Source organism: Callorhinchus milii, unplaced genomic scaffold, assembly GCF_018977255.1.
Source record: "Callorhinchus milii isolate IMCB2004 unplaced genomic scaffold, IMCB_Cmil_1.0 Scaffold5, whole genome shotgun sequence".
NCBI classification, from domain to species: domain Eukaryota; kingdom Metazoa; phylum Chordata; class Chondrichthyes; order Chimaeriformes; family Callorhinchidae; genus Callorhinchus; species Callorhinchus milii.
In genome coordinates, this window is record NW_024704746.1 from 8,690,706 (window position 1) to 8,714,954 (window position 24,249).

General features: G+C 44.4%; 2 protein-coding genes across 3 annotated transcripts in view; one reads left to right on the forward strand and one right to left on the reverse strand.

Moving 5' to 3' along the window:
• Positions 1–4,230: 4,230 nt before the first annotated feature.
• On the reverse strand, positions 4,231–16,510 carry ntmt2 (N-terminal Xaa-Pro-Lys N-methyltransferase). Its single transcript, XM_007895552.2, has 5 exons — positions 16,195–16,510; positions 9,600–9,775; positions 8,093–8,342; positions 6,320–6,572; positions 4,231–4,673 (listed from the first exon to the last, which is right to left on the reverse strand). The coding sequence occupies exons 1-5, from the start codon at positions 16,361–16,363 to the stop codon at positions 4,625–4,627; spliced, it is 897 nt and encodes a 298-aa protein (XP_007893743.2). The 5' UTR covers positions 16,364–16,510; the 3' UTR covers positions 4,231–4,624.
• A 3,460-nt stretch (positions 16,511–19,970) lies between these two features.
• kifap3a (kinesin-associated protein 3a) overlaps positions 19,971–24,249 on the forward strand; it is a 93,907-nt gene continuing 89,628 nt past the window's right edge. For both annotated transcript variants that reach the window (XM_042335401.1, XM_042335402.1), the window contains exon 1: positions 19,971–20,020. In XM_042335401.1, coding sequence (XP_042191335.1) covers positions 19,989–20,020 — 32 coding nt within the window. In that variant the 5' untranslated portion in view covers positions 19,971–19,988. The remainder of the gene's footprint in view (positions 20,021–24,249) is intronic.

Below are 24,249 nucleotides of genomic sequence, written 5' to 3' on the forward strand. Positions count from 1 at the left end.
TTAATTCTTGTATTTGATACAGAGCCTTATCATGTCTTCGAAACATCTCAAAGCACTTCACCGAATGTACTGTAAAGTGGAGAGACTGTGTATTTTATAAGGAAACGTAGAACTGCAATGACTCACAAACAGCTATGAAGTCAATGACCAATTTAACTGGGGGATTGTTGGCCAGGACGTCAGGAGAAACTCCTTTCCGTTTTTGAGTTCCATCGTGGAATATTTAACGTCCACCTGGACAGGCACGTGGGATCTCAAGTTTAACGCCTCATGTGATGCATGACACCTCTGACATTGCAGTACTGCTTCCTTGCACTGCACTGGAGCATCAGTTTAGAATGTGAGTGCAAAGTCTTGAACCCACAACCTTCTGAGGCGAGGCTCTCAGAGGTGAAAGCGCCTTCGACTGAGTCAGGCTGACAACTTAGCAAAAGAAGTGGCAGCGTTTAATTTTTCTTAAGTTTTCAATGGAAACAAATTGATCCCAAACCTTTGCTTATCTGGCAATGAGGGACCTCTGAACCCTAACGCCTTCTCTTGCAACTCACAAAATACAGATCCTATTGTTCATGATGACAGATTATTCTGTAGCACCGTGATACCCGATATTATGATTAGTACAATATAGTGAAAGCCAAGAAACGTGAACTCAAAGAACCGGCTCAAATGCTTGAACTTTGTTCTATTTCTCATTGACGTTCCAGAAAGGCAGCTGTGCAGCTCAGACAGCTACAGATGTTTGGTGTGGCTGCTTTTGCAGTTCAGGTTTTGACTCCCAGCCAGAGGTTCGTGAAGTTTCAGTTCCAGATTGGCCTCTGCCATGAACCCGGTTACCTCGATTGGCGAAGTTTCTTCCCTCCTCATCAGAGACAATTGACTCCATTCTTGAGTCATCTCGATGACTAGCGTGGGAGATGTTCAAAACACAGACTCTTCACAGCATATTTTGTATGACAGTGGTAGCATGCTCGCCTCTGAGTCAGAGGTTGTGGGTTCAAGCCCCACCTCGGGACTTGGAATTGCATTGTCTAAGCTGACACTCCAATGCAGTGCTGTGGGTGTTTTGCATTGTCGGAGGTAACGTTCTTCGGTTGAGAATTTAAACCGAGCTCCCGTCTGCCTGTTCAGGTGAATGTTAAAGATCACATGGCACTATTCGAAAAGAGAAGGAAGTTTCTTCCACTATCCCCTAAATAAAAAAAACTGGTGACTCACTCCATAGCTGTTTGTAGGACATTGCTCTGGGCAACTGGCTAACACATTTCGTCCACAAAATACAAAGTCAATCCGCTTTACAGTATATCGGTAAAGTGCTTTGAGAGATCTCAATGATGTGATAAGGCACTATATCAAATGAAAGATTTTTAATACTGACAATAGAAGCGAGGCTGAATCCTGCATGCTTTCTCTACCTCCCCCTTCAGCCCCTCTCACTCACTCAGCTTAATGTGACACTCATCAGCTTCACTGACTTCATGTAAATTGTGTAGTTTAATAGTTTCCTCTCTACGTTGCTGGCAAAAGTCAGTCTTTTTGACATGAAACCAATGTCGCCCACTTGACTTAAGTGGTTCTCCTGTTTATTGGTTCCCTGGTTTAATAGTATATTGTACAAGCTGTTTGCTGTAGGTAACATTCTCTTTGCGAAGCTCTTGAGTGGGTGTGATTTGGTGATCAAGGTCAGCAATGTACACATCAGATGTGCCTGTTGATTTCCTATTGACATCTCCCACAGAATGGCGTTCTGTCCATTGCGTCACAATTAATCAAAGGCGATCTTACGTGGCATGGGATGAAAATGTGTGTAATTGTGACTAATGACGAGGAATTTTTGGGGAATAAACAAAATGCGGGAGGGGAGGTTTGCACATCTGGATGGGCTGGGGAATCTGACGTCACATGTGGATGATTTTAGTGTGATACTGTAGGTTTGGATGCGCAAAATTCTGATTTATGCTTCTTTACTAATTCTTTGGACCTCTTGCTCTCAGCAGCGCAGGATTCTGATACTCTGTGATATGCCGTTCAATGTTTGATCCTGTTAGTTGTAACCTTCTTTTTTTCCTATTTATCCTCCATGCTCACCTGCCCACACAGTAGAGGGTTGTTCTACAATTCATCCATCAGTAGTGTGAACAATGGGGAGCCCTTGGCCAGACCAATGACTTACTAGATTTGATCAAGAAGAGTTGGGAGCTCAAGGAAGGTGATGGTAATCCTTCAGGTCAATGCCCGCCACCTCCGCTCAGCAAACACATGCCTGCTGTGGTTCCCTCGCCCCTTCCTTGCCACTATCAGTGGCCGAGACATAAACCACAATCTCCGAACATCCCTGTCACTATCATTCCACCTCGCTCCCTTTTTATCTATCTTTAAATCCCATCTGAAAGCCTCCCTTTTCAATCGCTCCTAGGTGTCAGTCTCTACTGTGAATTCAGAGTTTTGACATGAGGTCTGAACTCACAATCTTCTGACTCAGAGGCGAGAGTGCTACAACTGAGCCATACTGACAGACTCGGCTGCTCCCTCTTGAAGTCATTGAAAGTTTGGTCTGTGGTGTCCTAACATCTCCGCAGTCCTAATTCTCACAGACCCAACTGTCACCACTCTCTCCAAGTCCATTCCACTTCAGTTGATCTCAACAGACTTCAGTTAATCTGAGGAGTCCTGTAGCTCAGTGGTTAGAACATTCGCCTCGCAAGCGAAACCTTGGGCAAATTTCCTTACTCCGCATGCCTGATAATAATTCCTCAAGAAAAAAAACAAAATAATTTGGTCACTCAATCCAAGACTGGGGACCTTTTCATAATAATAATCATCATCATCCTTGCATTTGATACAGCACCTTATCACATCATTGAGACATCTCAAAGCACTTCATAGAATATGCAGTAAAGTGAATTGCGGGCTTGACAGGGTTCATCCTTGGTCCCTGTCCTGCACTGTGGCCTTTTGGTTCCTGACCTGCAGAACATCTCTCAAATTGAAGAAAGTGATATTCTCCAACAATTTTGTAGCGCCTGTTCTTATATTTTTTAAAAAGTCTCTGTAAAAGCATGCTTTTACACTTACATAGAACGTTCCATTGAATGACTCGTGAACGAGAGCAAGGCTGAGTTTATGGCTCGGCGAGACTAAGCGATCACCAAAGGAGGCCTTGAGTTAAAACTCATTGGACCATCACTGAACAAGGTAAACCACGAAGCAGAAATAAGTTTCACAGCGCAAAAATTTGAGCAGCCAACCATATGTGTGTCTTGGCAGGGGAGGGAGGGAGGGAGAGAGGTGGGTGGGGAGGGCAGGATGGGAATCGTTTCCTGGGGCTGTTGGCCACAAACTCATCATGTGCATAGCAGAAGTGACCACACATGTGCTCTAAAAATTGTTCAAGTGTGGTTTTTGCATTGAGCTTTGGGTTCAGGTCCTGGTTAAGTCAATTGCTTAAAATGCGTCGGAGGTGGCAGATACTTTGCAAGACTTTCTGCAAATGAAAGCCATATCCTCACAGCAATCCAGCAACTACAGGGATTCTTGGGGACAATGTGATGANTTTTTTTTACTGTCAAGTTAAGGTTTTTTTCCCCTTCTTGAACATGTTAAGCCTACCAGCTTGACAATGGGGTGTCAGCCTGGCTTGATTGGTAACATTCTTGCCTCTGGGTCAGACGGTTGTGGTGTCAATAATAATAATAAATGATAATAACGCCCTGCATCTGGACATCAGCGCATCGTAGAGAGCTCCATCCAGGCTGACAGTCTGGATGGAAGGTTTTAGGTGTTATTCTTTGGATGAGACTTTGAATTTAAACTGGCTGCCTGTTCAGATCCCATTTGAAACTTGAAGGGAGTTTCTCCAACCGTCCTGGCCAATAATCCTCCAGATAAACTGGTTGCGGCAAACACTGGCCTGCTTCATGTGCCTCGCCTGTTCCACCACAACTTTGATGGATGAGCTTTCAGCTACTTTGCCCCCTGCTCTCTGGAACTCCCTTCTGGAGTTTCTCTGTCTCGACCACTCCCTCCCCACTTTTAAAGCCCATCTCAAGATCTATCCCTTTGACTGCACTTTCAGTCATCTTTCCTTTGAGGCCACCTCCCAACTGTGAAATGTGCTGTATAAATGTAAACTGCATTATATTGACTGCGGGACATGACATTGTTCTGCTGCAAATTGGTGTGCCTGAAAACACAGTCACTACACTTGACAATAATTCATTTTGAAGCAATTGGTGCCATATCAAAAGCAAGGATCTTTATTATCATTTAGATTTTCTTGAAGGAGATGGGGCGAGAGGAGGTGGGGGGAAGGTTGGTTAAAGGGAAAGTTTTCACACCCCACCTGACCATCTAAGAGTGTTGTCACTTAGTGGCGCAGGAGGTTGGAGTTTACTCTGCAGGCTCTGTGGCAATGTTATTTGGGGCGCTGGGAGATTGCTGATCTCATCTGAAGTATAATTGTCCACTTTAGCTGACACACAGGAGAGCCTGAGATTCAGCAGTTGTGCAGCTGTTGAAATTTAAGAAGCCGCTTGGAAACCACACGCCAAATTAAGTTAAGTGTCTCTCAGTTGGAGCTCCTTTTCCCCTTTTCATAAAATCCAATGCAGTTTATGGTTAGAGTGCTTCAACGGTTTAGAAGAGTTTTTCCAAAGGCCTGCGTTGGGGAGGGGGGGCTAGACAGAGAAAATGGACAGTGATTAATGTCATTCTATTTTGGAGGCTCTGCATTTGAGCAGATGAGATCTTCTTTCACTTAAATAGTTAAGGCCTGTTGTAGCATTCATGTATGGCTTATGATTGATGATTGAATCATGGCATTGCAGATAGGGTGTGTGTCTCTAATTCCACTTGGGTGTACAGTGCTGACTTGAAAAACAAAAAAAACAAGCAAATTCCGCCCCTCACTCCTACTCACTGGTTAAGGTTATCGAAAAGCAACAGATTTGCAATTCCTTCCTGATTGACTTTGTATCCTCCGAGGCCCAAAGGTTGGCAGCAGAAGTGTTTAATTGAGTACTAATGATTAGTCTTGCCTTGAAGAAGCTATTTAAGTCAGCCGGGTTAGCTAACTGTCAACATGCTATACTGATGGAGCCTTGCTTTTAATTCGTATTGGAAACATAATAATTCTAAACATTGATTCCAGCAAGGTGACTGATCACTTGAATTTGTTAATAAATAATAAGCCATGAATGCCTCTCACCTCGGGAGGACATCTCAAAGTGCTTCACAAAATTTACTGTAAAGCGTGATGACTGTGGTGAATGTGGCAAACAGTTTGCGGACAGCAAAGTCCCACAAATAAGATGAATCATCAGTATTATCTGTAGCATTGTTGGGCAGGATCACAATTTTGAGTTGATTTTTGAAATGTGTTCCAGGGTCCTGACCTCTACAGGCCTTCGTTGTAACCCTTTTCAGTCATTAATTACCCTCTGAGTAAAGAAAATCTTCCTGGTATCAGTCCTGAGATTGCCCTTTACAGCTCCAAACCTGTGTCCTCCAGTTCTATTGTCTTAGTACATTACTGTTTATTAGTTACAATGGGCTGAGTTCAATGAAAGAACGGTAAAAAGAAAATCTACCTGGCTCTAGATTTACTCTATTTTCATTACATTTCAGATTGGTCTGCATTTTTACAAATTCTTAACATCAGCCTTCAGTTTTTTTTTAAGATTTTTTTTGTTAACTATGACAGTGGGGATTCACCGAGCAGGGAGAAAGGGAGAGGGAACGTAAGGGTGTTGACCACAGGCACGGCCAAAGGGATCATTTTTAAAGGCAGGAAGAGAAACCCTGGGTAATGGGATTTGAAGAAGTCGTGTAGAGTATTGGTTAGAGCACTTGCCTCGCAAGCGAGAAGACCTGGGTTTGATTCCTGACCAGGTTAAAACCTTACACAAGTTTCCTTACTCCACACACACACCTCTAGCAGTAATTAGGAACCTGGTTGTTAGTCAATTGGAGGTTATAATCCCTCAAAATCTTTTTTTTTTTAAATGTGGTCACTCCTTCCACTGCTGTTTGTGCGACATTACTCTATGCAATTAGCTGCCGCGATTCACCCACAAAATTCAGTCAATCCAGTTTGCAATATATTCTGTGAAGCACTTTGAGACCTTTCAATGATATGGTAAAGCGCTATATGAATTGCAAGGATTATTATTATTATGAGCGCATGTCAATGATTGCGAGAGGGGTTCGGTTTAGAGCCCTGGTGTTCTTGTTTATCTGCAGCTATTGGATGGGAACTGGTGAAAAAAGAAACCATTTGTAATGCAATAACATTTAGAAAAATGAGTTCAACGGGAATCCCTACTTCAGGGCTATCATCCACAAGGGTATGAACTGTTCGGGGATATCCAGCTGTTTCTCCACACAAACGATCTCCAGTCCAGTCTTTGCAATGATCTTCCTTAAAATCTCGATCTCCCGGATCATGCTGCTGTCCATTTGGTCGAGGATGCAGCCCTTTCTAGCAACATTATCTTTAATGATCACAACCCCATTGTCCTTCAGACTGTTCTTGCATTTTGCTAAGAACTCCATCAGGTCTCTGTCAGTCAGGTGTCCTGCAATGAAGATAGAATTTGAACTTTATTAGCAAACCTTTACAGTACTCTTTGTAAAGTGTAGTGACTTTTTTGTAGGTAAATTCACCTGTCAGATACACAGCACTACACTTTAAAGTATCTCCTGTGAAGTACGGTGAGATGTCCTCCTTATATGAAAGCACTATATCAAATGTAAGGATTATTATTAATAGGAAATGTGACAGCCACATGCATCAACAAAGAGCTCCAAACAGCCATGAGATGTGTGACCAATTAAGTTGGAGGATTGTTGGCCCGGACACCAGGAGAAACTCCCTTCTCTTTTCAGTGGTCTCATGGAAAAAATAACGTCCAACATCAAAAACCTGGATAACATTCCCTTGCTTTATCCCACATGGCAGCAGAAGTGAATCCCAGCTCTGGCTGGGCAAGGCTAACCAAAAAAGCAGTAACAAACCTTTAAACCTGTGTACTGTGCACTGCATGCTCTTGCACCTCCCTATCTATCCGATTTGCTTACCCCCCACTGCCTCCGCTCGGCCGGCTCTGGCCACTTGTTTGTCCCTTGCTCACTCCGCTCCACCACTAGAGGCCGTACTTTCAGCCACTATGCCCTGAAGCTCTGGAACTCCCTCCCTCAATCCCTACGCCTTGCCCCCGTCTCCCTTCTTTCAAATCCCTCCTTTAAACCTTCCTTTTGATCGTGCTCACAGTCACCTGCCCCCTCCCTCTCCCCCTGGTTTGGGGTCAGATTCGGCCACTGTCAAACACTCCAGGACGCTACCCCACGTGAAGGGAGCTATATAAATGCAAGTTGTTATTGCTGTACTGTGGAATCCAAGAGCAGGTTCGAAGCAGTGTGATGTCATTTGAGCTCCTCCACTTGTCACGACACCTACAAATACACAAAGATATTCCTGACCACGGCAGAGTATTTTGATGTTGTATGATTGGGAGATGTCAGGTTTTGAAGCTTTCAAAGTAGTATGGATCCTCAGTGTTGGGTTTTGTGGCCAGATTGATTGCTTGAATTGCAAAATTACATGACTTTAAACCACCACGTAAGAGGCTTTTGGAGGTAAGGACGAGGAGTGAGGAGAACAATCACGTGCGGTAACCTAAGCTGATTGTCTCCTCTCTTCACCTACAAGATGCTGAGGCCAATTTACACTGTCAACATAAATAAGAAGTGACGCCAATCAGCGTAGAGAAACGTGATCTCAAAATGTCTTAGTTTGTAAGCCGCCATTAGTCGCTTGTGCTGCTTTCAACAAGAACATTTATTGAATGATTTTATTGATATTTACCAGGCCGAATAAAACATAAAACCTGCCCTATAAATGGGTAGTGTTGAATCTGTGGGACACTGCTGCCTCTTTTGCCCACAAAATTTACAAGTAATTCACTTTACAGTACATTCTTTGAAGTACTTTGAGAAGTTACTATGACGTGAAAAGGCACTATATGCAAATGCAAGGATTATTATAATTATTATAATTGCGTTGACTTGACTGCTGGGCAATCCGACTGGGACTCACCGGTTACCCACTGGATCCAGATAACATCGTACATCCCAGTGGCGGGAGTGAATTCCTGTAAGGTAGAACAGTGGTAGTTCTTCACCTGGCTCGCCCCCATTCCCAGGTAAGAAGGAGCTGCAAACAAGAAGTTGTCAATCATGTCCACCATGTCCACCGAGGAGAAGACGGGCAGGAGGACCTGTCGGGAGACTCTTCCGATCCCGCAGCCACAGTCCAGGGCGAATTCTGTGTCAGCCTTTCCTGGGCCCTGACAGAATTGAAGACACAATGATGGCCATTGCGGATATCACTGCACAATCATCACTGATGTGCAGCACCTTACCTGTACTGCATCTTCCAACTCTTCCCAACACTATATAAATATAGTGGTTGGACTTTCAGCTCCTTCCCTCCTCCCACCCCCAACACACTTTCTGGAACTCCATTCGCAGACTGACTTTGCTTTGCCCCCTCCCTCGCCTCCTTTGAGGTCCATCTCAAGACCTTCCTCTTTGACTGTGTCTTTGGTTATCTTCCCCCCCGGCCCTGTCTTTCAAATTCCAACCTCCAGCGTGGGTACAAACTCTCAACGACCCAGTGCTTCGTGACGTCCCCCGCTATGAAAAGCACTATATAAATCCAATCTTGTTGTTATTTACTGATCGCAGAGCATGGACTACTAATGTGCAACACCTTAGCTGCACCAACAGCACTAATGTACAACACTTTGCCTGTACTGACACACACCACATAGCTACTTATATTGACAGAGCACTGCACTTACTGAATGTCAATAAACTATTTTGGACACGACACCTGAAAGGACCCATTATGGGAACAACTGACATGAATGTGCACATGGTTGAACCACATTGAATTTGCCCCAGCGTAACCACAAGGATAATTTTCTAAATGTCGAATAACCATCAGAAAGCCAAATGTGCTGCAAGTCCTGGTCAATGACAAACGCTGAGTTAACAGGCGAGTCTGCACTGTACATCCCAACCAACTCAGCATGACTCTGACACAATTTCCTGTCATTATCGAGTGAGTGGTCACTTTATACAGTGTCAATATCTGCAGCTCCTGGACTCCGCTACTGTCATTTGGGTAGTGGAGGTTGCAGAAATACCTTCCTAATGACTTCTCGTCTGTAAAGCATTGTCTTGCACGAAGTTATCAGATCTTCTTGGGTGAGCAGAAAAATGTTTTTCTGCAATTCTTGAAAGTGTAATCCATATCTAGCCCATATTACACTGACCTGGAAGAGGCTGATGACAACATTGGGAGCTCAATAGTGGAAAAGTCTTCCATTCGTCAACATTGGCATTGCCTAACTTGTGCACAAAATTCAGAATCATTTGAAAAGTAAATGAAATGCACTAGCTCCCGCAATGAGACCTAGAGCTAAGTGACACTTTCTTCTACGTTAAGAGCAGTATTGATTTTAACGTAGGGTCCAGACATTTAGCGCCAATACAATGAATGTTGGCTACCTGGCTGTAAACCATTGCATTGGACTTACTCCTACAAACTTCTTCAGGAATGCCCTGGAGGCCTCCACGTCTAAGCTGTTCAGTTCCACAAAGTCTCCCATCATCCCCTCCTCTGTCGCTGGTACCTCTTCATAGAAACGTTTCGCTTTGGCGTAAAACTGCATTTCACCCCGAATCACTTCACTGGTCAAAGTGAACAGTTTCACTGGAAAAAGGAATTAGGAAAAAAAATACAAATAAAAATACAGTCTAACCTATTTACCAAGTTAGTCACTTAACATTTTCATTCTTTGTTCCTTGCTGTCTTGCTATCTTTCCCACCCTCTCTATCTTTCACTTTTCCTTTCTCATTCTCTCCCTTTCAGTCTCCTTGTTGTCTCTTTTCTTGAATGAGGTGAGGGAAGGAGTCAGATGGACTATCACAAGCCTGTGTTCTGGTCTCTCTAAATCTCTATAACAAATTCTCTATAATTATGTTTTCCTTTGAAAATGCTTAGAAAATGAAGCCCCACATCAGGACTTTGAGCTCACAATCTAGACTGACACTGCAGTGCAGCACGACAGTGGAGCTCTGCAGAATTTGCTTCCTTCAGATGAGATGGTAAACTGAGGATCAGATTGTTCAGGTGGATGTTAAAGATCCCGTGACACTATTGGAAAAGAGAAGAGAGTTTCACCCTTTGTGCTGGCCAACAATCTTTCAGATAAATTGATTATTTCTCACCTGGTCCTCACCTTCAAGGCCCTCCACGGCCTTGCTCCCCACTACCTCTGTGACCCCCTAACCCCCTACCATCCTGCCCACTCTCTCCGCTCAGTGGGCTCTGGCCTCCTTCACGTCCCCCGCCTTGCCCGCCCCACCATTGGCTGGCTGGCCTTCTGCCACTCTGCCCCACCCTTTGGAACTGCATCCTGCAGTCCCTCTGCCTCACCTCTTCCTGGCCTCCCTCAAGACCAATCTCAAGATCCTCCTCTTCGATCACCCTGCTTCCCCCCTTGCTCTCCACCATCCCCAATCCCGACCCCCAGCTCGGGTTCGAAACACTGACTGTCCAGCACCTTGGGATGTCCTCCCAACGTGAAAGGCGCTATACAAATGTAATTTTGTTGTTGTGTTTACATCCCGACTGTTTGGGACCTTGTGGTATGTAAATTACCTGCTATATTTGCCTAAAAAATATATAGTCGTTACACTTGACAGCAATTACTCATGACACATTTTGACATTGTTATAGGCGCTACATCAAGTGCACAGATTATTATTTTCCTCAGTATACTGGGTGCTGGTAAGCAATCCAATGATTACTGGACTTTTCACTGAAATAAAAATGAACCTGACCTTTAAAAAGGAGATGGGAAAGTTGAGTGCTTGGCAAGTTGGTTGGCATTGATTCATCGCTCGGGTTCTCCAGCTCTGCATGGTTGTTTTTCCAAGGAAAGTGTTTTATAAACTCATTTTTGAACCCTTTGCTTTACTCTCCCCATGTGAGCAGACAGAATCTGCCATCGAAATGGAAGTGCTCCATCAATCCACACAGCAAAACCACATGAGGCTGCCCAGTGGTGCTGGCCTGCAAAGTAGATCTTCTTGTGTAATGTTTCAGTTTTTGGATCTTTATTGAACACACTTCTTTACTGCATTATTTTCCGTTGTGCCTCTTATTGCAGAACATCACAGTCAATTCAGTGTAAGTGAGTTGTTCCACAGGGCAATAGCTCAAAAGAACCTTAACGTAGCTAGCTGATGGGACAGGGTGTTGGTGCTTAAGTGTTTACCAAGTAAACTAATAATTCTTTTGTTTGATATAGAGCCTTCTAAAGTCATCAAAATGTCTCAAAGCGCTTCAAAGGATTTATTGTAAAGAGTAGTGATTATGTATTTGTAGGCAAACACAACAGTCAATTGCACATATCAATGCCCCACAAACAGCCATGAAGTGAACGACCAAGGAATTGCTGGTCAGGACACCAAGAGAAACTTCCTTCTCTTTTTGAATCGTGCTGTGGGATCTTTAACATCCACCTGGGGGACAGGACCTCACTTTAACATTTCATCTAAAGAACAGTACCGTCCATAACACTCCCCAGCACTGAACTGAAGTGTCATCCTAGACTACGAGTTCAAAGTCCTGATTTGGGACTTAAACCCACAGGATTTGCTAGTTCCTATACCCCAGGGCAGCCCATGTAACATCTGAAGGCTATGGTCATGGGCATGAACGTAGATGGTGTGTGCAACCACAATAATGGCATCACTGTCAGTGGAGTGGATTCCCGTAGCGTAGTGGTTAGAGTACTCGGTTCACAAGTAACAGGATCCAAGCTCGATTTCCAAGCAATCAAGACCTTAGGTTAGTGAGCTTACTTATGCATTTGGATCACCAAAGTCCCACAAACAGCAATCGGGTGAGTGATACATTATTTTGGAGCATTAGGACACTGGGAAAAACTGATTTCTTAAATAATGTCACAAGTATTTTTAAGAGCCACCTGAAAAAGAGGCAGACCTCAGTTTAACATCTTATTCAAAGGACAGTACTGTACCTCTGACAAAGCATTATTCACCGAGTAATGCACAACCTTAACAATTAATTCATGTCCTATGTAGCCCTTAAACCCACAATCTTTAGACCAAGAAATGAGTCTTTACCAACTGAGCCAAGCTGACAAAAACATTTCTGTGATGATTTTGTTGGCCATCTAAAAAAAGTTGACCACCTTTTTAAAGACAAATGGAGAGGTGGCAAGGAGGAGGATAGAAGTAGGGAATTCCAGAGGTGAAGGACATTATGACTGAAGGATCGGCCACCGATAGTGGTGCAGAGGGGTTGGGAAAGGGTTGTGTTTCCCAGTAATCCACAAACTTGATTCCCTTCTGCACACCTTCTTCGTAACCAGTTTTCGAAGCTGACTATCTTGTTCATTTTTTCCACAATCCCAGATTATACATGTGTGAGTGAATTGCCTTGAGCAGGAGCTGTATTTAATGCTGAGTTTTTTGAGACTATAAGTCTATTATCCTCACAGGTTAGATAACAACAACAAAAAAATTACATTTATAGAGTGCCTTTCATGTCGGGAGGACATCCCAAAGCACTGAAGTTAGGTGTCAGGGATAGATAAGAAAAATGCAGGAGCTTTAAGAATCCCAGTTACTATCTTTAACTGTGGAATTACTCTGTCTCTTCTGCAGATTCCTGCTAGTTTAATATTTTAAATAAGAGGTGTTGCAGAATTAATGTTTGGAAACTATTCTAACAACAACAACTTACACTTGTAAGAACGGTCAAAGAGGAAAGTCATCGGTTGTGATCTAAAAGAGGGGAAAGAGTGGGCAAGGTGGAGGGATTGAGGGAGATAATTCAAAGCATTGTGGCATAGTGGCTGAAAGAGTGGCTGCCGATGGTGAAGCCAAGGGGCTGATCAACCAGGGAGAGCGGATGTGTATCTCCTTAACCTTGAGATATGATGATGGCATTGAAGCATCTTCACTGCATCTTTCACTGTGCTATACAGAGTGCACTCAATGACCGAAACATGTGCTCAAGGCATTGCCTTGGATTGTCAGCCAGCCAAGTGTGTGGGATGCATTCACATTTCAGTCACTGGGCATATACGCAGCTCATAATGGCTCCCAGATTTTGCTTGTGAGTACCTACGATTGCCAACAATAAATATTTTGCTCTTGTCTTGTCAAAAATCATGGAAAAATAGCATCACTAACTCAATGGTAATAGCAGCATTGTACGAGTTACCGTGAGTGAAGCAAGAACATTAATGTACGACAGCTGAAAAACAGTTGTGATGACATTCACAGAAGGATTTAACACCTGATTGTGATGTATCAGCAAAGAAAAAGATATACATTATGTCAAATGCAATACTCTTCTTCTGGGATTTAATTTGGTCAGCCGGGTGCCTGACACATGCAGAAATCCATTACCATGCTTAAGAGTATCCGAACCAGATTAAGAATTCCACATATGTGTACCACCAACACATGGAAATTTCCTTGTGTCTGGAAAGGAATGTGCCCGCTCTCCCCAGAGGAACGGACTCTTCTGCAGATACCTGCTAGTTTAATATTTTAAATAAGAGGTGTTGCAGAACTAATGTTTGGAAAGTATGCTAACAATAACAACTGCACTGATATAGCACTCTTCAGGTGGAGCAGAATCACAGAGCACTTAGCAGTAGCGGAGCCTGATGCCGAATGGGGAGAGGGAGAAGCTGAACGTAAGCACATTCAGAGAGGAAAGTCTTTGGTCGTGATCTAAGAGGGGGAATGAGAGGGCAAGGCGGAGGGATTGAGGGAGAGAGTTCCAAAGCATCGGGGGTGTAGTGGGTGAAACAGTGGCCAGCAATGGTGGAGTGGAAGGGTTTAACACCTGATTGCGATGAACCAGCAAAGAAAACGGTATTCGTTATGTCAATTACCGTCCCTCTGGGTTTTATTTTTGGTCGGCCGGGTATCTGACACATGGAGAAATCCATCACCATGTTTAAGAGAATCCAAACCAGATTAAGAAGTCCACATATGCGTAGCACCAACACATGGAAGTTTCCTTGCGTGTAGAACGGAATGTGCCCGCTCTCCCCAGCGGAACCTACTTTGCTTACTTGATTCTGGAGAGAATTGGGCTCAGGTTGGCGAGAGCCAAGGCTTGGGGAACCCCACACTGTGGTATTGGGCAAATGCTGGAATTCAACCAGTTGAACTGAATATTATCATTAAAAGCAGTGTCTGGCAGCCTTCCCGTTGCTTGCCTAGCTAAAAATATCCTGCTCCTTAGGGCTTTGGCTTTCAGGGTTAACTGGAGCCAAGTGGGAAAAATCTCTGTTCCCAGTTTGCTTCACGTAACATCCAAAGAAGTGAGTGGGTACATGGCTGTGATACAACATACTACAATAACTCTGTGCTAAGAGACATAGTCAATAGAGCAGTTTGGGATATGATACAGTTATAGTGTCTGCTTTTTGTGGATCTTAAAGCTCAGTGCTGCTATCTATTTGTACACCCTCTATTTTATCTGCCTAGTGATCTATGATGCTGAAATATTGGTGCCTTGAGAGATTCAGGCAATGTTCATTTCAAAAACATGTATATCCATTTGTGATCTAGCACTACCAATATGGCAAAAAGTCTCACAGAAATTTACAGTGCAGAAATAAGCCATTTGGCCCATAAGGGATAAAAATTCCACCCAGGTCTAGATTTAAATTCTTAGCTTTTCAGAGCATCTAGAATTTGTCAAATCTTTAAATACAGACTTAATTTTGAAATCGCTTTTCTGAATCTTCTTTTAAGACTTGCAGAAAAATATCTTCAAAACTAAGAGTAAATGTAATAAGTCTTATCCTATATCTTACCTAATCCTTGCCTTTGATATAGTATCTTTCACATCGGGAGAACATCTAAAAGTGTTTCACAGAATCCACTGCAAATGTAGGGATTGTGCATTTTGCAGGCAAACACAACAACCAATTTGCACACACAGCAATGACTCACAAACAGTCATGAAGTGAATTGACCAATTTTATTTGGGGGATTTTGGAAGAAACTTCCTTCTCTTTTCAAATAGTACTATGGGATCTTTAGCACCCATCCGAACAGGCAGACGGGGCTTCTATTTAACATCTCAACCAAAGCACGGCACCTCCAACAATGTAGTGCTTTCCATCACTGCACTGGATTGTTGGCTTAAACTGTGAGTTCAAAGTCCTAAAGTGTGGCATTTTTACTCACAATTTTCTGATTCAGAGGCGACAGTGCTATCAAATGAGCCAGGCTGACAGACTGAATTCATAGTCACTTTACAGTATATTCTGTGAAGCGCTTTGAGACGTCTCGAAGACGTGATAAAGCGCTATATCACATGCAAGGATTATTATTTTCCAAATTTTGTCAGCCTGGTGCAGTGGTAGCACTCTCATCTCTGAATCAGAAGGTTGTGGATTCAAGCCCCACATTGGGACTTGGAAACACATAGTCTAAGATGACACTCCATTGCGGTGCTGGGGATGTGCTGAATCGTCAGAGGTGACGTCCTTCAGATGAAACGTTAAACCGAGGTCCAGTCTGCACATTCAAGTGGACGTTAAAGATCACATGGCATTATTTGAAAAGAGAAGGGCGTTTCACCCTGTGTGCTGGTCAACAATCCCCCAAATAAAATAGATCACTCACTCCACGGAAGTTTGTAGGACACTGCTGTGCGCAATTGGCTGCCTCATTGGGCGCGCAAAATACACAGTCAATCCACTTTACAATCTAGCGTGTGAAGCGCTTTGAGACGTCTCAATGACATGAAAGGTGCTGCATCAAATGCAAGGATTATTATTATTATCAAGTGGAATTTCCCCCCCATAGCCATATATGCCTGTGCTTGCTCTCCCAATCAATTCCCCTGCACTTCCATTATCATTTCAAAATAATTTTCCCTGCAGTATTTGTTCCATTTTGTAAAAAAAGAGAATTCTGTTATCAGAAACACATTTGACCTTATTGTGAATATTATTATTATTTCTGGATAAGCTTACAATAAAACGGAAACTCTGCATTCCCTAATCAGCTCACCCCCATGGATGTAACCAGACCCCGAAGGTCCCCAGTCGGGAACTCACCCAAAGGCAGGTTCTCCAGCAAAAAGAGGTAGCTCTCAAAGAAGTCACTCCTGATGGTTTTGTGGAGATCGAAAGACATGCTGTAGCGGCACAACTCGTCGTATGTCGCACCCCATCGCGACTTGAAAGCGTAATGGGCTCCTTTCCACTCCTCTGTGGTTTCCCCCATGTTGTGCCTGACTTTCCCAGATCGCAGATGCACTCTCTCTCTCTCTGTGTGTGTGTGTGTCTGTCTGTCTCTGTCTGTGCACCCGGGTTCCCAGCACCTTGTCCAGGCAATCACACAGCCCAGCTCAGCCCAGCACAGTACAGCTCAGCCCAGTACAGCCCAGCACAGCTCAGCCCAGCTCAGCCCAGTACAGCTCAGCCCAGTACAGCCCAGCACAGCTCAGCCCAGCTCAGCACAGCCCAGTACAGCTCAGCCCAGTACAGCCCAGCACAGCCCAGCTCAGCACAGCCCAGTACAGCTCAGCCCAGTACAGCTCAGCACAGCTCAGCCCAGCACAGCTCAGCCCAGCACAGCTCAGCACAACCCAGCTCAGCACAGCCCAGTACAGCCCAGCACAGCTTAGCCCAGCACAGCTCAGCACAGCTCAGCCCAGCACAGCTCAGCCCAGCTCAGCTCAGCACAAGCTCAGCACAGCTCAGCCCAGCACAGCCCAGCCCAGCACAGCCCAGCCCAGCCCAGCCCAGCCAGCACAGCCCAGCACAGCTCAGCCCAGCCCAGCTCAGCACAGCACAGCACAGCGCCTCTCTGCTCTGCCGCTGCAGTGCGGAGCGCCGATGTTGACCACCAGCCTGTTCTCCCCCCCACGCAGGTGCTGAAACCTCTCCTGCCTCTCGCCTCGCGATTTATCCACTCCCGAATCGCANTTTTTTTAGCCCGGGCTTTTTTTTACGCTTCATGCAATGCAATGAATGGCACTTGTGTGGTTCTGCGTTGCATTTGATCCCAAGTGCAGGGCAGGATTAAAGGAATTGTCGCTCGTGGCGACTATCCTACGTCCAGGAGCATTAAAAACAGATTTCTACAGATGAAGCATTGCTTCACGTACAGTATTTGTTTCAGGGATGATTGAAATAACATGAAATAATATGATTGAGTGACTCCTTTTTTTTTAATAGAGGAGAAATACAGTAGATATCCGACATCTGGAGTGCACAGAGGCATTTGGAAATCTCAACTGATAAGGTATTCTGAGAATGAAAATGAAGTGTTTGACAAAGTGATGGGCAAGAAGTGGCAAGAAAAGGCAGAGCGAGGGAGAAAAGATATTTCAGTGTAGTTCTCCATATGCTGTTACATTTTAGAGTGAATAGAATGGATCAGTCCTTTTCTCTATGAGTCAGTACATCCGTAATGTCATCCTAGACCTCTTTCTACAATACAATACAAAATTACATGTGTATTAGCGCCTTTCACATCAGGAGGACGTCCCAAGGCGCTGATAGGGCTTGTGATCTAGATAATTGCAACCAGCGAAAAACCATCATTGACACCATTTCAGACTGGGAGTTCCATGTATGTCAACCACACGTCGAAATTTCCCATTTGTCGAGAGTGGAAAGCCCACTCTCTCTCTCTCTGGAGGGTTGATTCCTGTTGACATAGTTTGGAGAGTTTTGGACGTAGGTTGGCAAGAGCCAAGGCTTGGGGTCCCCAGATTGCGTATTGGGGTACTACTGGAGTTTAACCCACTAAAATTGCATAGCTTTCCATTGTGAACACTGTCTGGTAAGCTTCCTGTTGTTTGTCCTACTGGACCCAACCTACCCGTTAGGGTTTTGTGACTCTTTGTGAGTCCAGATCACATATTTGGCCAGTATGCTTGGTCAACCTTTGATCTGAAAGTCTCTCCACTTCTTCAGTGGAGAGATCTTGCTCTCTGCCTGATCTTCCCCTGAAAACTATATGACCCAAATAAAAGGGAAGACATTATCATGCATAAAGGTTATGGGTAGGTTGGAGTCCTGTAGCTCAGTAGTTAGAGCACTCGCTTTCAAGCGAGAGACCTGAGTTCAATTCCAGCCAGGACGAAACCTTGGGCAAGTTTCCTTACTCCACATGCCTAATAATAATCCCTCCAAAACCAAAAACAATAATAAATTGGTCATTTTCAATCTATGACTGTTTGTGGGACATTGCTGTGCGCAATTGGCTGCCACGTTCGCCCACAAGTATAGTCAATTCAATTTACAGTGTGTTCTGTGAAGCACTTTGGGACGTCCTCCTGACGTGAAAAGCGCTATATCAAATGCAAGGATTATTATTATTATTATTATAAAACATTGCTAGAATGTAGAATACTTCAGCACAAATGGTAGTACAGTAAAGTACCTAATATAATATAAAAAACAATTTGATGAATATTTGAGAAAAAATATTAAAGGGATTGGGGAAAGAGGATAGGATTGCTAAATCAAATGCAAGGATTATTATTATTATGTGCAGCGCGCCAAGACGGAACTTCGCCTGCATGAAGGGGAGCTGTACAAGTGCAAGGTGTTGTTGCACCTGCCAAAGGATGGGTGGGGGGTGGGTGGGGTGATCTGGAGCTGGGTGGAGGATGGGATTACCAGAAATTAAAATATTGTTTGTAGCCCAAAAACAATCAAATACTAGGCACAAAAGTAGCCAAATATTATGTCTTGCCTCCTATGGGTAGCAGAGTGGTCAATTTACGTTAGTGCTTCTGAAACTCATAATAATAATCCTTGCATTTGATATAGTGCCTTATCGTGTCATTGAGAAGTCTCAAAGCGCTTCACATCATATATTGTAATGTGAGTTGACTGTATACATTGGGGGCAAAACATAGCAACCAAATTGCGCACAAACAGTCGTCGACTGAATGACCAAATTATTGTGTAAGGAAAGGTCTTCAAGAAAAAAAAATGTTTGGCACGTTTCAATAAGAAAAATCAGGCACCCATCCAAAGCCGTTTTCCACGCACAGAAACAACAACAACAACAAAAAAGCCCAACTGGGCGTGAAACCCGATCACCCAATCACCCCCATTCTCGTCCGACCTCCACACAAAGGAGATCCTTTTCAATTTCAAATTCAAGATCCTGGTCCTCACCTTCAAAGCCCCCCATGGCCTTAGCTTCCCTTTACCCTTGCGACTTCCTAACCCCCCCCCCCCCCCGCACCGCCCTGCCCGCTCCCTCCGCTCGGCGGGCTCCGGGCCTGCTTCACGTTCCCCGCCTTGCCCGCCCCACCCTTTGCGGGCGGGCGGGCGGGACTTCTGCCACTCTGCCCCCACCCTGTGGCAGTCCCTCCGCCTCGTCCCCTCCCTCACCACCTTCAAGACCCATCTCAAGACCCTCCTCTTCCACAGTGCCTTCGGTCACCCTCCTTCCCCCCACCACCACCCCACCCCACCCACCCACCCCACTCCAACCTCCCTGAACCCGATCCCCACCCCCCTCCCACCCCCACAGCTCGGGTCCGAAACACTGACTGCCTCTGAGCCGTCCTCCCGACGCGAAAGGCGCTCTAACGCAAACGTCGTTCTGTCGGTGGAGGCGAGAAGGTGGTGGTGGCGGCGGTGGCGGTGAGCAGAGAGCAGTGGCGGCCGGGAGCCGGGCAGGGGGCGCTGTGGGTGGAGCAGCGCCGCTCCTCTCGGGTCTCGCGTCTCGGTCGGCGCCGCGCAGTATTGTGGGACGTGTACACTTGCCCGTAGTAACGGGCGGCGCCGACACAACAAAGCCAGTGCCCGGCCCCCGGCCCCCGGCCCTGCCCTGTGCTCAGCCCCGGCCCCCCCCCCACCCCAGCACCGACCCCGCAGACATGCAGACCGAGGACGCCCGCTATTTGAAGAGGTCGGTGTCGCGGCGCTGAGTGACTCCTGTGGGTTTGGGGGTGAGGGGTTGTTGTGGGGAGGGGGGGTGGGGGGAGAGAGGGTGTTGTTGTCATGTCAACGGGAACCCCCACCAGGACTCGTTGCTGTCTGTCTGCGAGTCCCTTTGGCTGCTGATAGCTAATAGGCTCTTGCTTTCTGCCTTTCATCCCCTCTCCATCTCTCCTCTCTCACCATCACTATCTCTCCTCCTTCCTTCCATCACTCCCATCTTTCCTCCTCGCTCTCCCTCTTCCTCCCTTTTTGTTGCAGTTGTTGTTCCATCACTCCTCCTCCCTCTCTATCCCCCTCTCTATCCTCCCCACTCTCCATCACTCCACCTCCCTTTTTGTTGCAGTTGTTGTTCCATCACTCCTCCTCCCTCTCTATCCCCCTCTCTATCTTCCCCACTCTCCATCACTCCACCTCTCCTCTCTAGCCATCTCTCTATCTCTCCTCCCTCTCCCATCACTCCATCTCTGCCCCTACTCCATCACTCCATCTCTCCCCACCCATCACTCCCCACCCCCATCACTTCATCTCTCTATCTCTCCCCTTTCTCCCTCAACCTCTCCCTCCACCTCATCTCTATTTCTCCTCATTCTTCTTTTCATTGATCCTCCTCTCCACCCATCCCGCACCCACATGGTTTTGCTGTTACTTGTTCAGTTCCTTGCACCAAGCCTGGAGGTTTGCACTAAGATGCACTTTCACCTCTCTTTCCCTTCCAGACACACGCCTTTCCCTCCATCCCTTCCCTCTCCACCTGTCAATTCACTCCTCCTGAAGACTCATGCTGGATACAGTTCCTGCAAGCACCACATTCCCTCTGGTACTTCACTCCAACACTCCGGTGGAAAGTGTTGCTTTATCAGATTTACTGTCCTTCAAAAGAGACTTCAAATTGTCTGGCTGCCCACCCTATGTGGACATTATTAGCATCACATAACCTTGTGTGAAAATCAAATGATTTCTCCCTCTGTCTTGGCCTCTGTAGTCGGTCATTCACACCATGGCTGTGGGATCTTGCTTTGCTCAAATGGCTGCTCCATTTGCCTGCACATGAGTGAATAAATAGAACAGCAATTACTTTTTAAAGTGCTTTGTTACAGTTTGACATTGAAGATTCTGTAGAAATCGCAACCCAATGGCCAATCTTAATGTGTGAGCCCAAACTGAGTGTCAGTATCTGTAAATATTCAACAGCTGGAAGGCATCCTATCTGATGATCGCGTAGTGATCTGCAGTGACAACTCTGATCTGCAGTTTCTGCCTCTTCCTGCCTCCAAAGCTGTGGTACTGATCCTGCTCTTGGTAATATCAGCTATCTCAGCACAGCCTCAGTACATTCAAGTGAGCCCATGGTATAGAAATGGTGCCTGTGATCTTGTTTCTCACTAGACTATGTTGTAAAATTTAGAGGTTTACTATTATAATGTATAATTTTGTCTGTGAAACCAGGTACTGTACCCATGCAGTATTTAAAGGCCAGGATTGTTGACTGTTTCTCAGCACTTATTTTATTGATGGTGTTGTTCATGGATATTGCGATTATAGTTTCACATCTTTGAGACTCTTTTGAGCATCACAAGAAATGGGTTGAATGTACCAAAGAGATGCAGATGCTGATGTAGACGTTCAAACCTAGTAACACAGACATGGATCATCTTACACTGCAGTGATCCCGTCCGTGCCTTATATTTTATAGTTGTTGCAGAAAGTGGCAATATTTTCCATTTACTGGTGAAAAAGAAGGAAAAGCTGGGTAAGGATGACAATTCCCTCAGCTGAATTTCTTGTTAAATATCTCTTACCCATCTATTTAATCATCATATTAATGTGGAGTTCCTTAGCATAGTGATCAGCACGCTTGGCTCCCAAGCAAGAGGTCCGGGTTCAATTTCTGGACAGCGTGAAACCCTAGACAAATTTCCATACTCCACACACCTCTATTTATCTTGCAGTAAGTAGGAACCCGGTTGTTAGTTGATTATTATCCGAGCATAATAATCTCTCCAAAAAAAAAATTTGGTCATTCAATGCATGACTGTTTGTGGGACGCTGCTGTGCGCAATTGGCTGGCATCTTTTCCCCACAAAATATACAGTCAATTTATTTTACAATATATTCTGTGAAGTACTTTGAGACGTACAACTTGATAAAGCGCAATAGCAAATGCAAGGATTATTATTATTATTACATAATGTTACAGCCAATGCAAGGAGAGACTCCAAATCAACCTGCAGTCAACTTAATCTTATTAGCACAATTTTCCTGTTTGCTTTTCGTTTGAAAATGTTTTTTTAATTGGTCAGCGAGATTAGGCCTGCTCACACCCATTAACTGAATTAGAACGAATGCGTTCCACTTAGGGAAAGAGGGCTGTCTGCTCGGACAAGCCTCAATACGCTCCAACTCTTCTAGGCCCCAAATTGTCAAAAGACGATGCAGACCTGAAACCCGTCTTCACAACCACCCGAGCAAGTCTGGCTCTCCAGCAGGGCATGCCCGAACCAAGTGGTCAAGTGCTCAAGTGAACTCAGCATTCCAGTATATCCACTTCCCTTTTAAAAATGGGTTTACTTTGCCCTCTCTTCTTTTCCCTCCTTCCACTCCCATCCCCTCACCAAAGCTCAAAGCTTTTCCTTTTTTGAGTTATGGTAACCTTTCATTTCTGGTGCATTTGTAACCAAGGAGCAAATGTTGTACCTTATGCCACGTCTTTTATAGTAATTGTTACTAGTGAAGAAACCAATGATAATGTGTTCCTGTCTGCCTGCTCTCCAAAAAAGAAACAACAACAGCTTCCATTTGTTCCAATCATTGCTGTTGTGCCTTGTTGATTGCTCTGATACCTTGGTTCCTGCCTGGGCTTATATAATTATACAATTTTACAGTGCAGAAGGAGGCCATTCCTTTCTGGGGATAACAATCCCTTCAGGAAAAAAATATTTTTGACACTCAGTCCACTCTGGGACACTGCTGTGTGCAATTAGCTGCTGCATTTTGCCCACAAAACATACAATCTATTCATTTTACAGTATATCCTGTGAAGCACTTTGAGAGTTTCAACGATGTGATAAGATGCTATATCAAATGCAAAATTTATTATTATTACTCCCCCCATCCTCGTCTCCTAAGATCTTGTGCTAGTTCTCAGAAAGAACGAACCACTCCCTTTCTTGTTCCCTGTAACCTTTTATATTTTTCCTTTTCAAATATTTGTCTGATTTCCTTTTAAAGCTGTTGCCTGCTTTTTTAATGCCATTTTTAATAGGGCATTCCATGTCATAATATCCCTCTGTTTAAATAAAAAATTTTCAAGCTCTGCTCTTGTTTTTTTAGTAATGATCTTAAATTTATGCCCTTATTTTCACCTGTAGCCTTTCTTCCTTTTGTTCTGTTTCTTCCATTGTTATTTTTGGCAACATTTTCCCAGATGCCTTTTTAATCGTTTCTGGTCACTAGATTCTTTCCCCCTGCTGTTTCCAATTACTACAGCATCTGTGTCCCTTCTCCTCGTCTCCTAAGATCTTTTCCTGGCTCAAGTTCACTCACCATGTCATCTCCAATACCTGTCCAGGTAGAGAGGGAAATAAATGAACAGGAAAAGAGGGGGAAGGGGAGGAAATTACAAAATAATCTGGATCTGAAACACACTTTCATAAAAAAACCTTCCATTTTAATGTGTGTGGGCAAAGTGATTCCTAATGAAAACAGTGCTTGAGAATTACCTTGCCAGATTTGGGAGTGGAATTATGATTTATTGGCAATATTCTGCTTTAAGTATTTGAGTTACATTGGCTTATTTCCAGGATGATCAAGTTCCAAACACGAACAAAAATGCAGTGAGAGTAATGATGGGCAAGTAATAGACATGAGTTCAGCTTCATGAAGACCTTGAACACAGATTTGCTTTGACTACAGTAATGGATGAAACACGGCCTTAATTGGCTTAATAATGTATACCAGATATATAGCTTAATCTCTGTCCAAGAACTGAGAAATTCATATTGCTGCAGTTTGGTGCCATATTTTTGACATTTGGGGCAATTTGTGCACTCTTCAATGTGTTTCTCATCTGTCTAAAAGAGGACATATGAAAAGTTAATACTCAGCTACTTCTACAACTTTTTTTCAATTAATAAAAGTACTTCATATGTGTAAAGGAGCTAATACATTTCGTGGTTCAAAATATTAAACAGACTTATG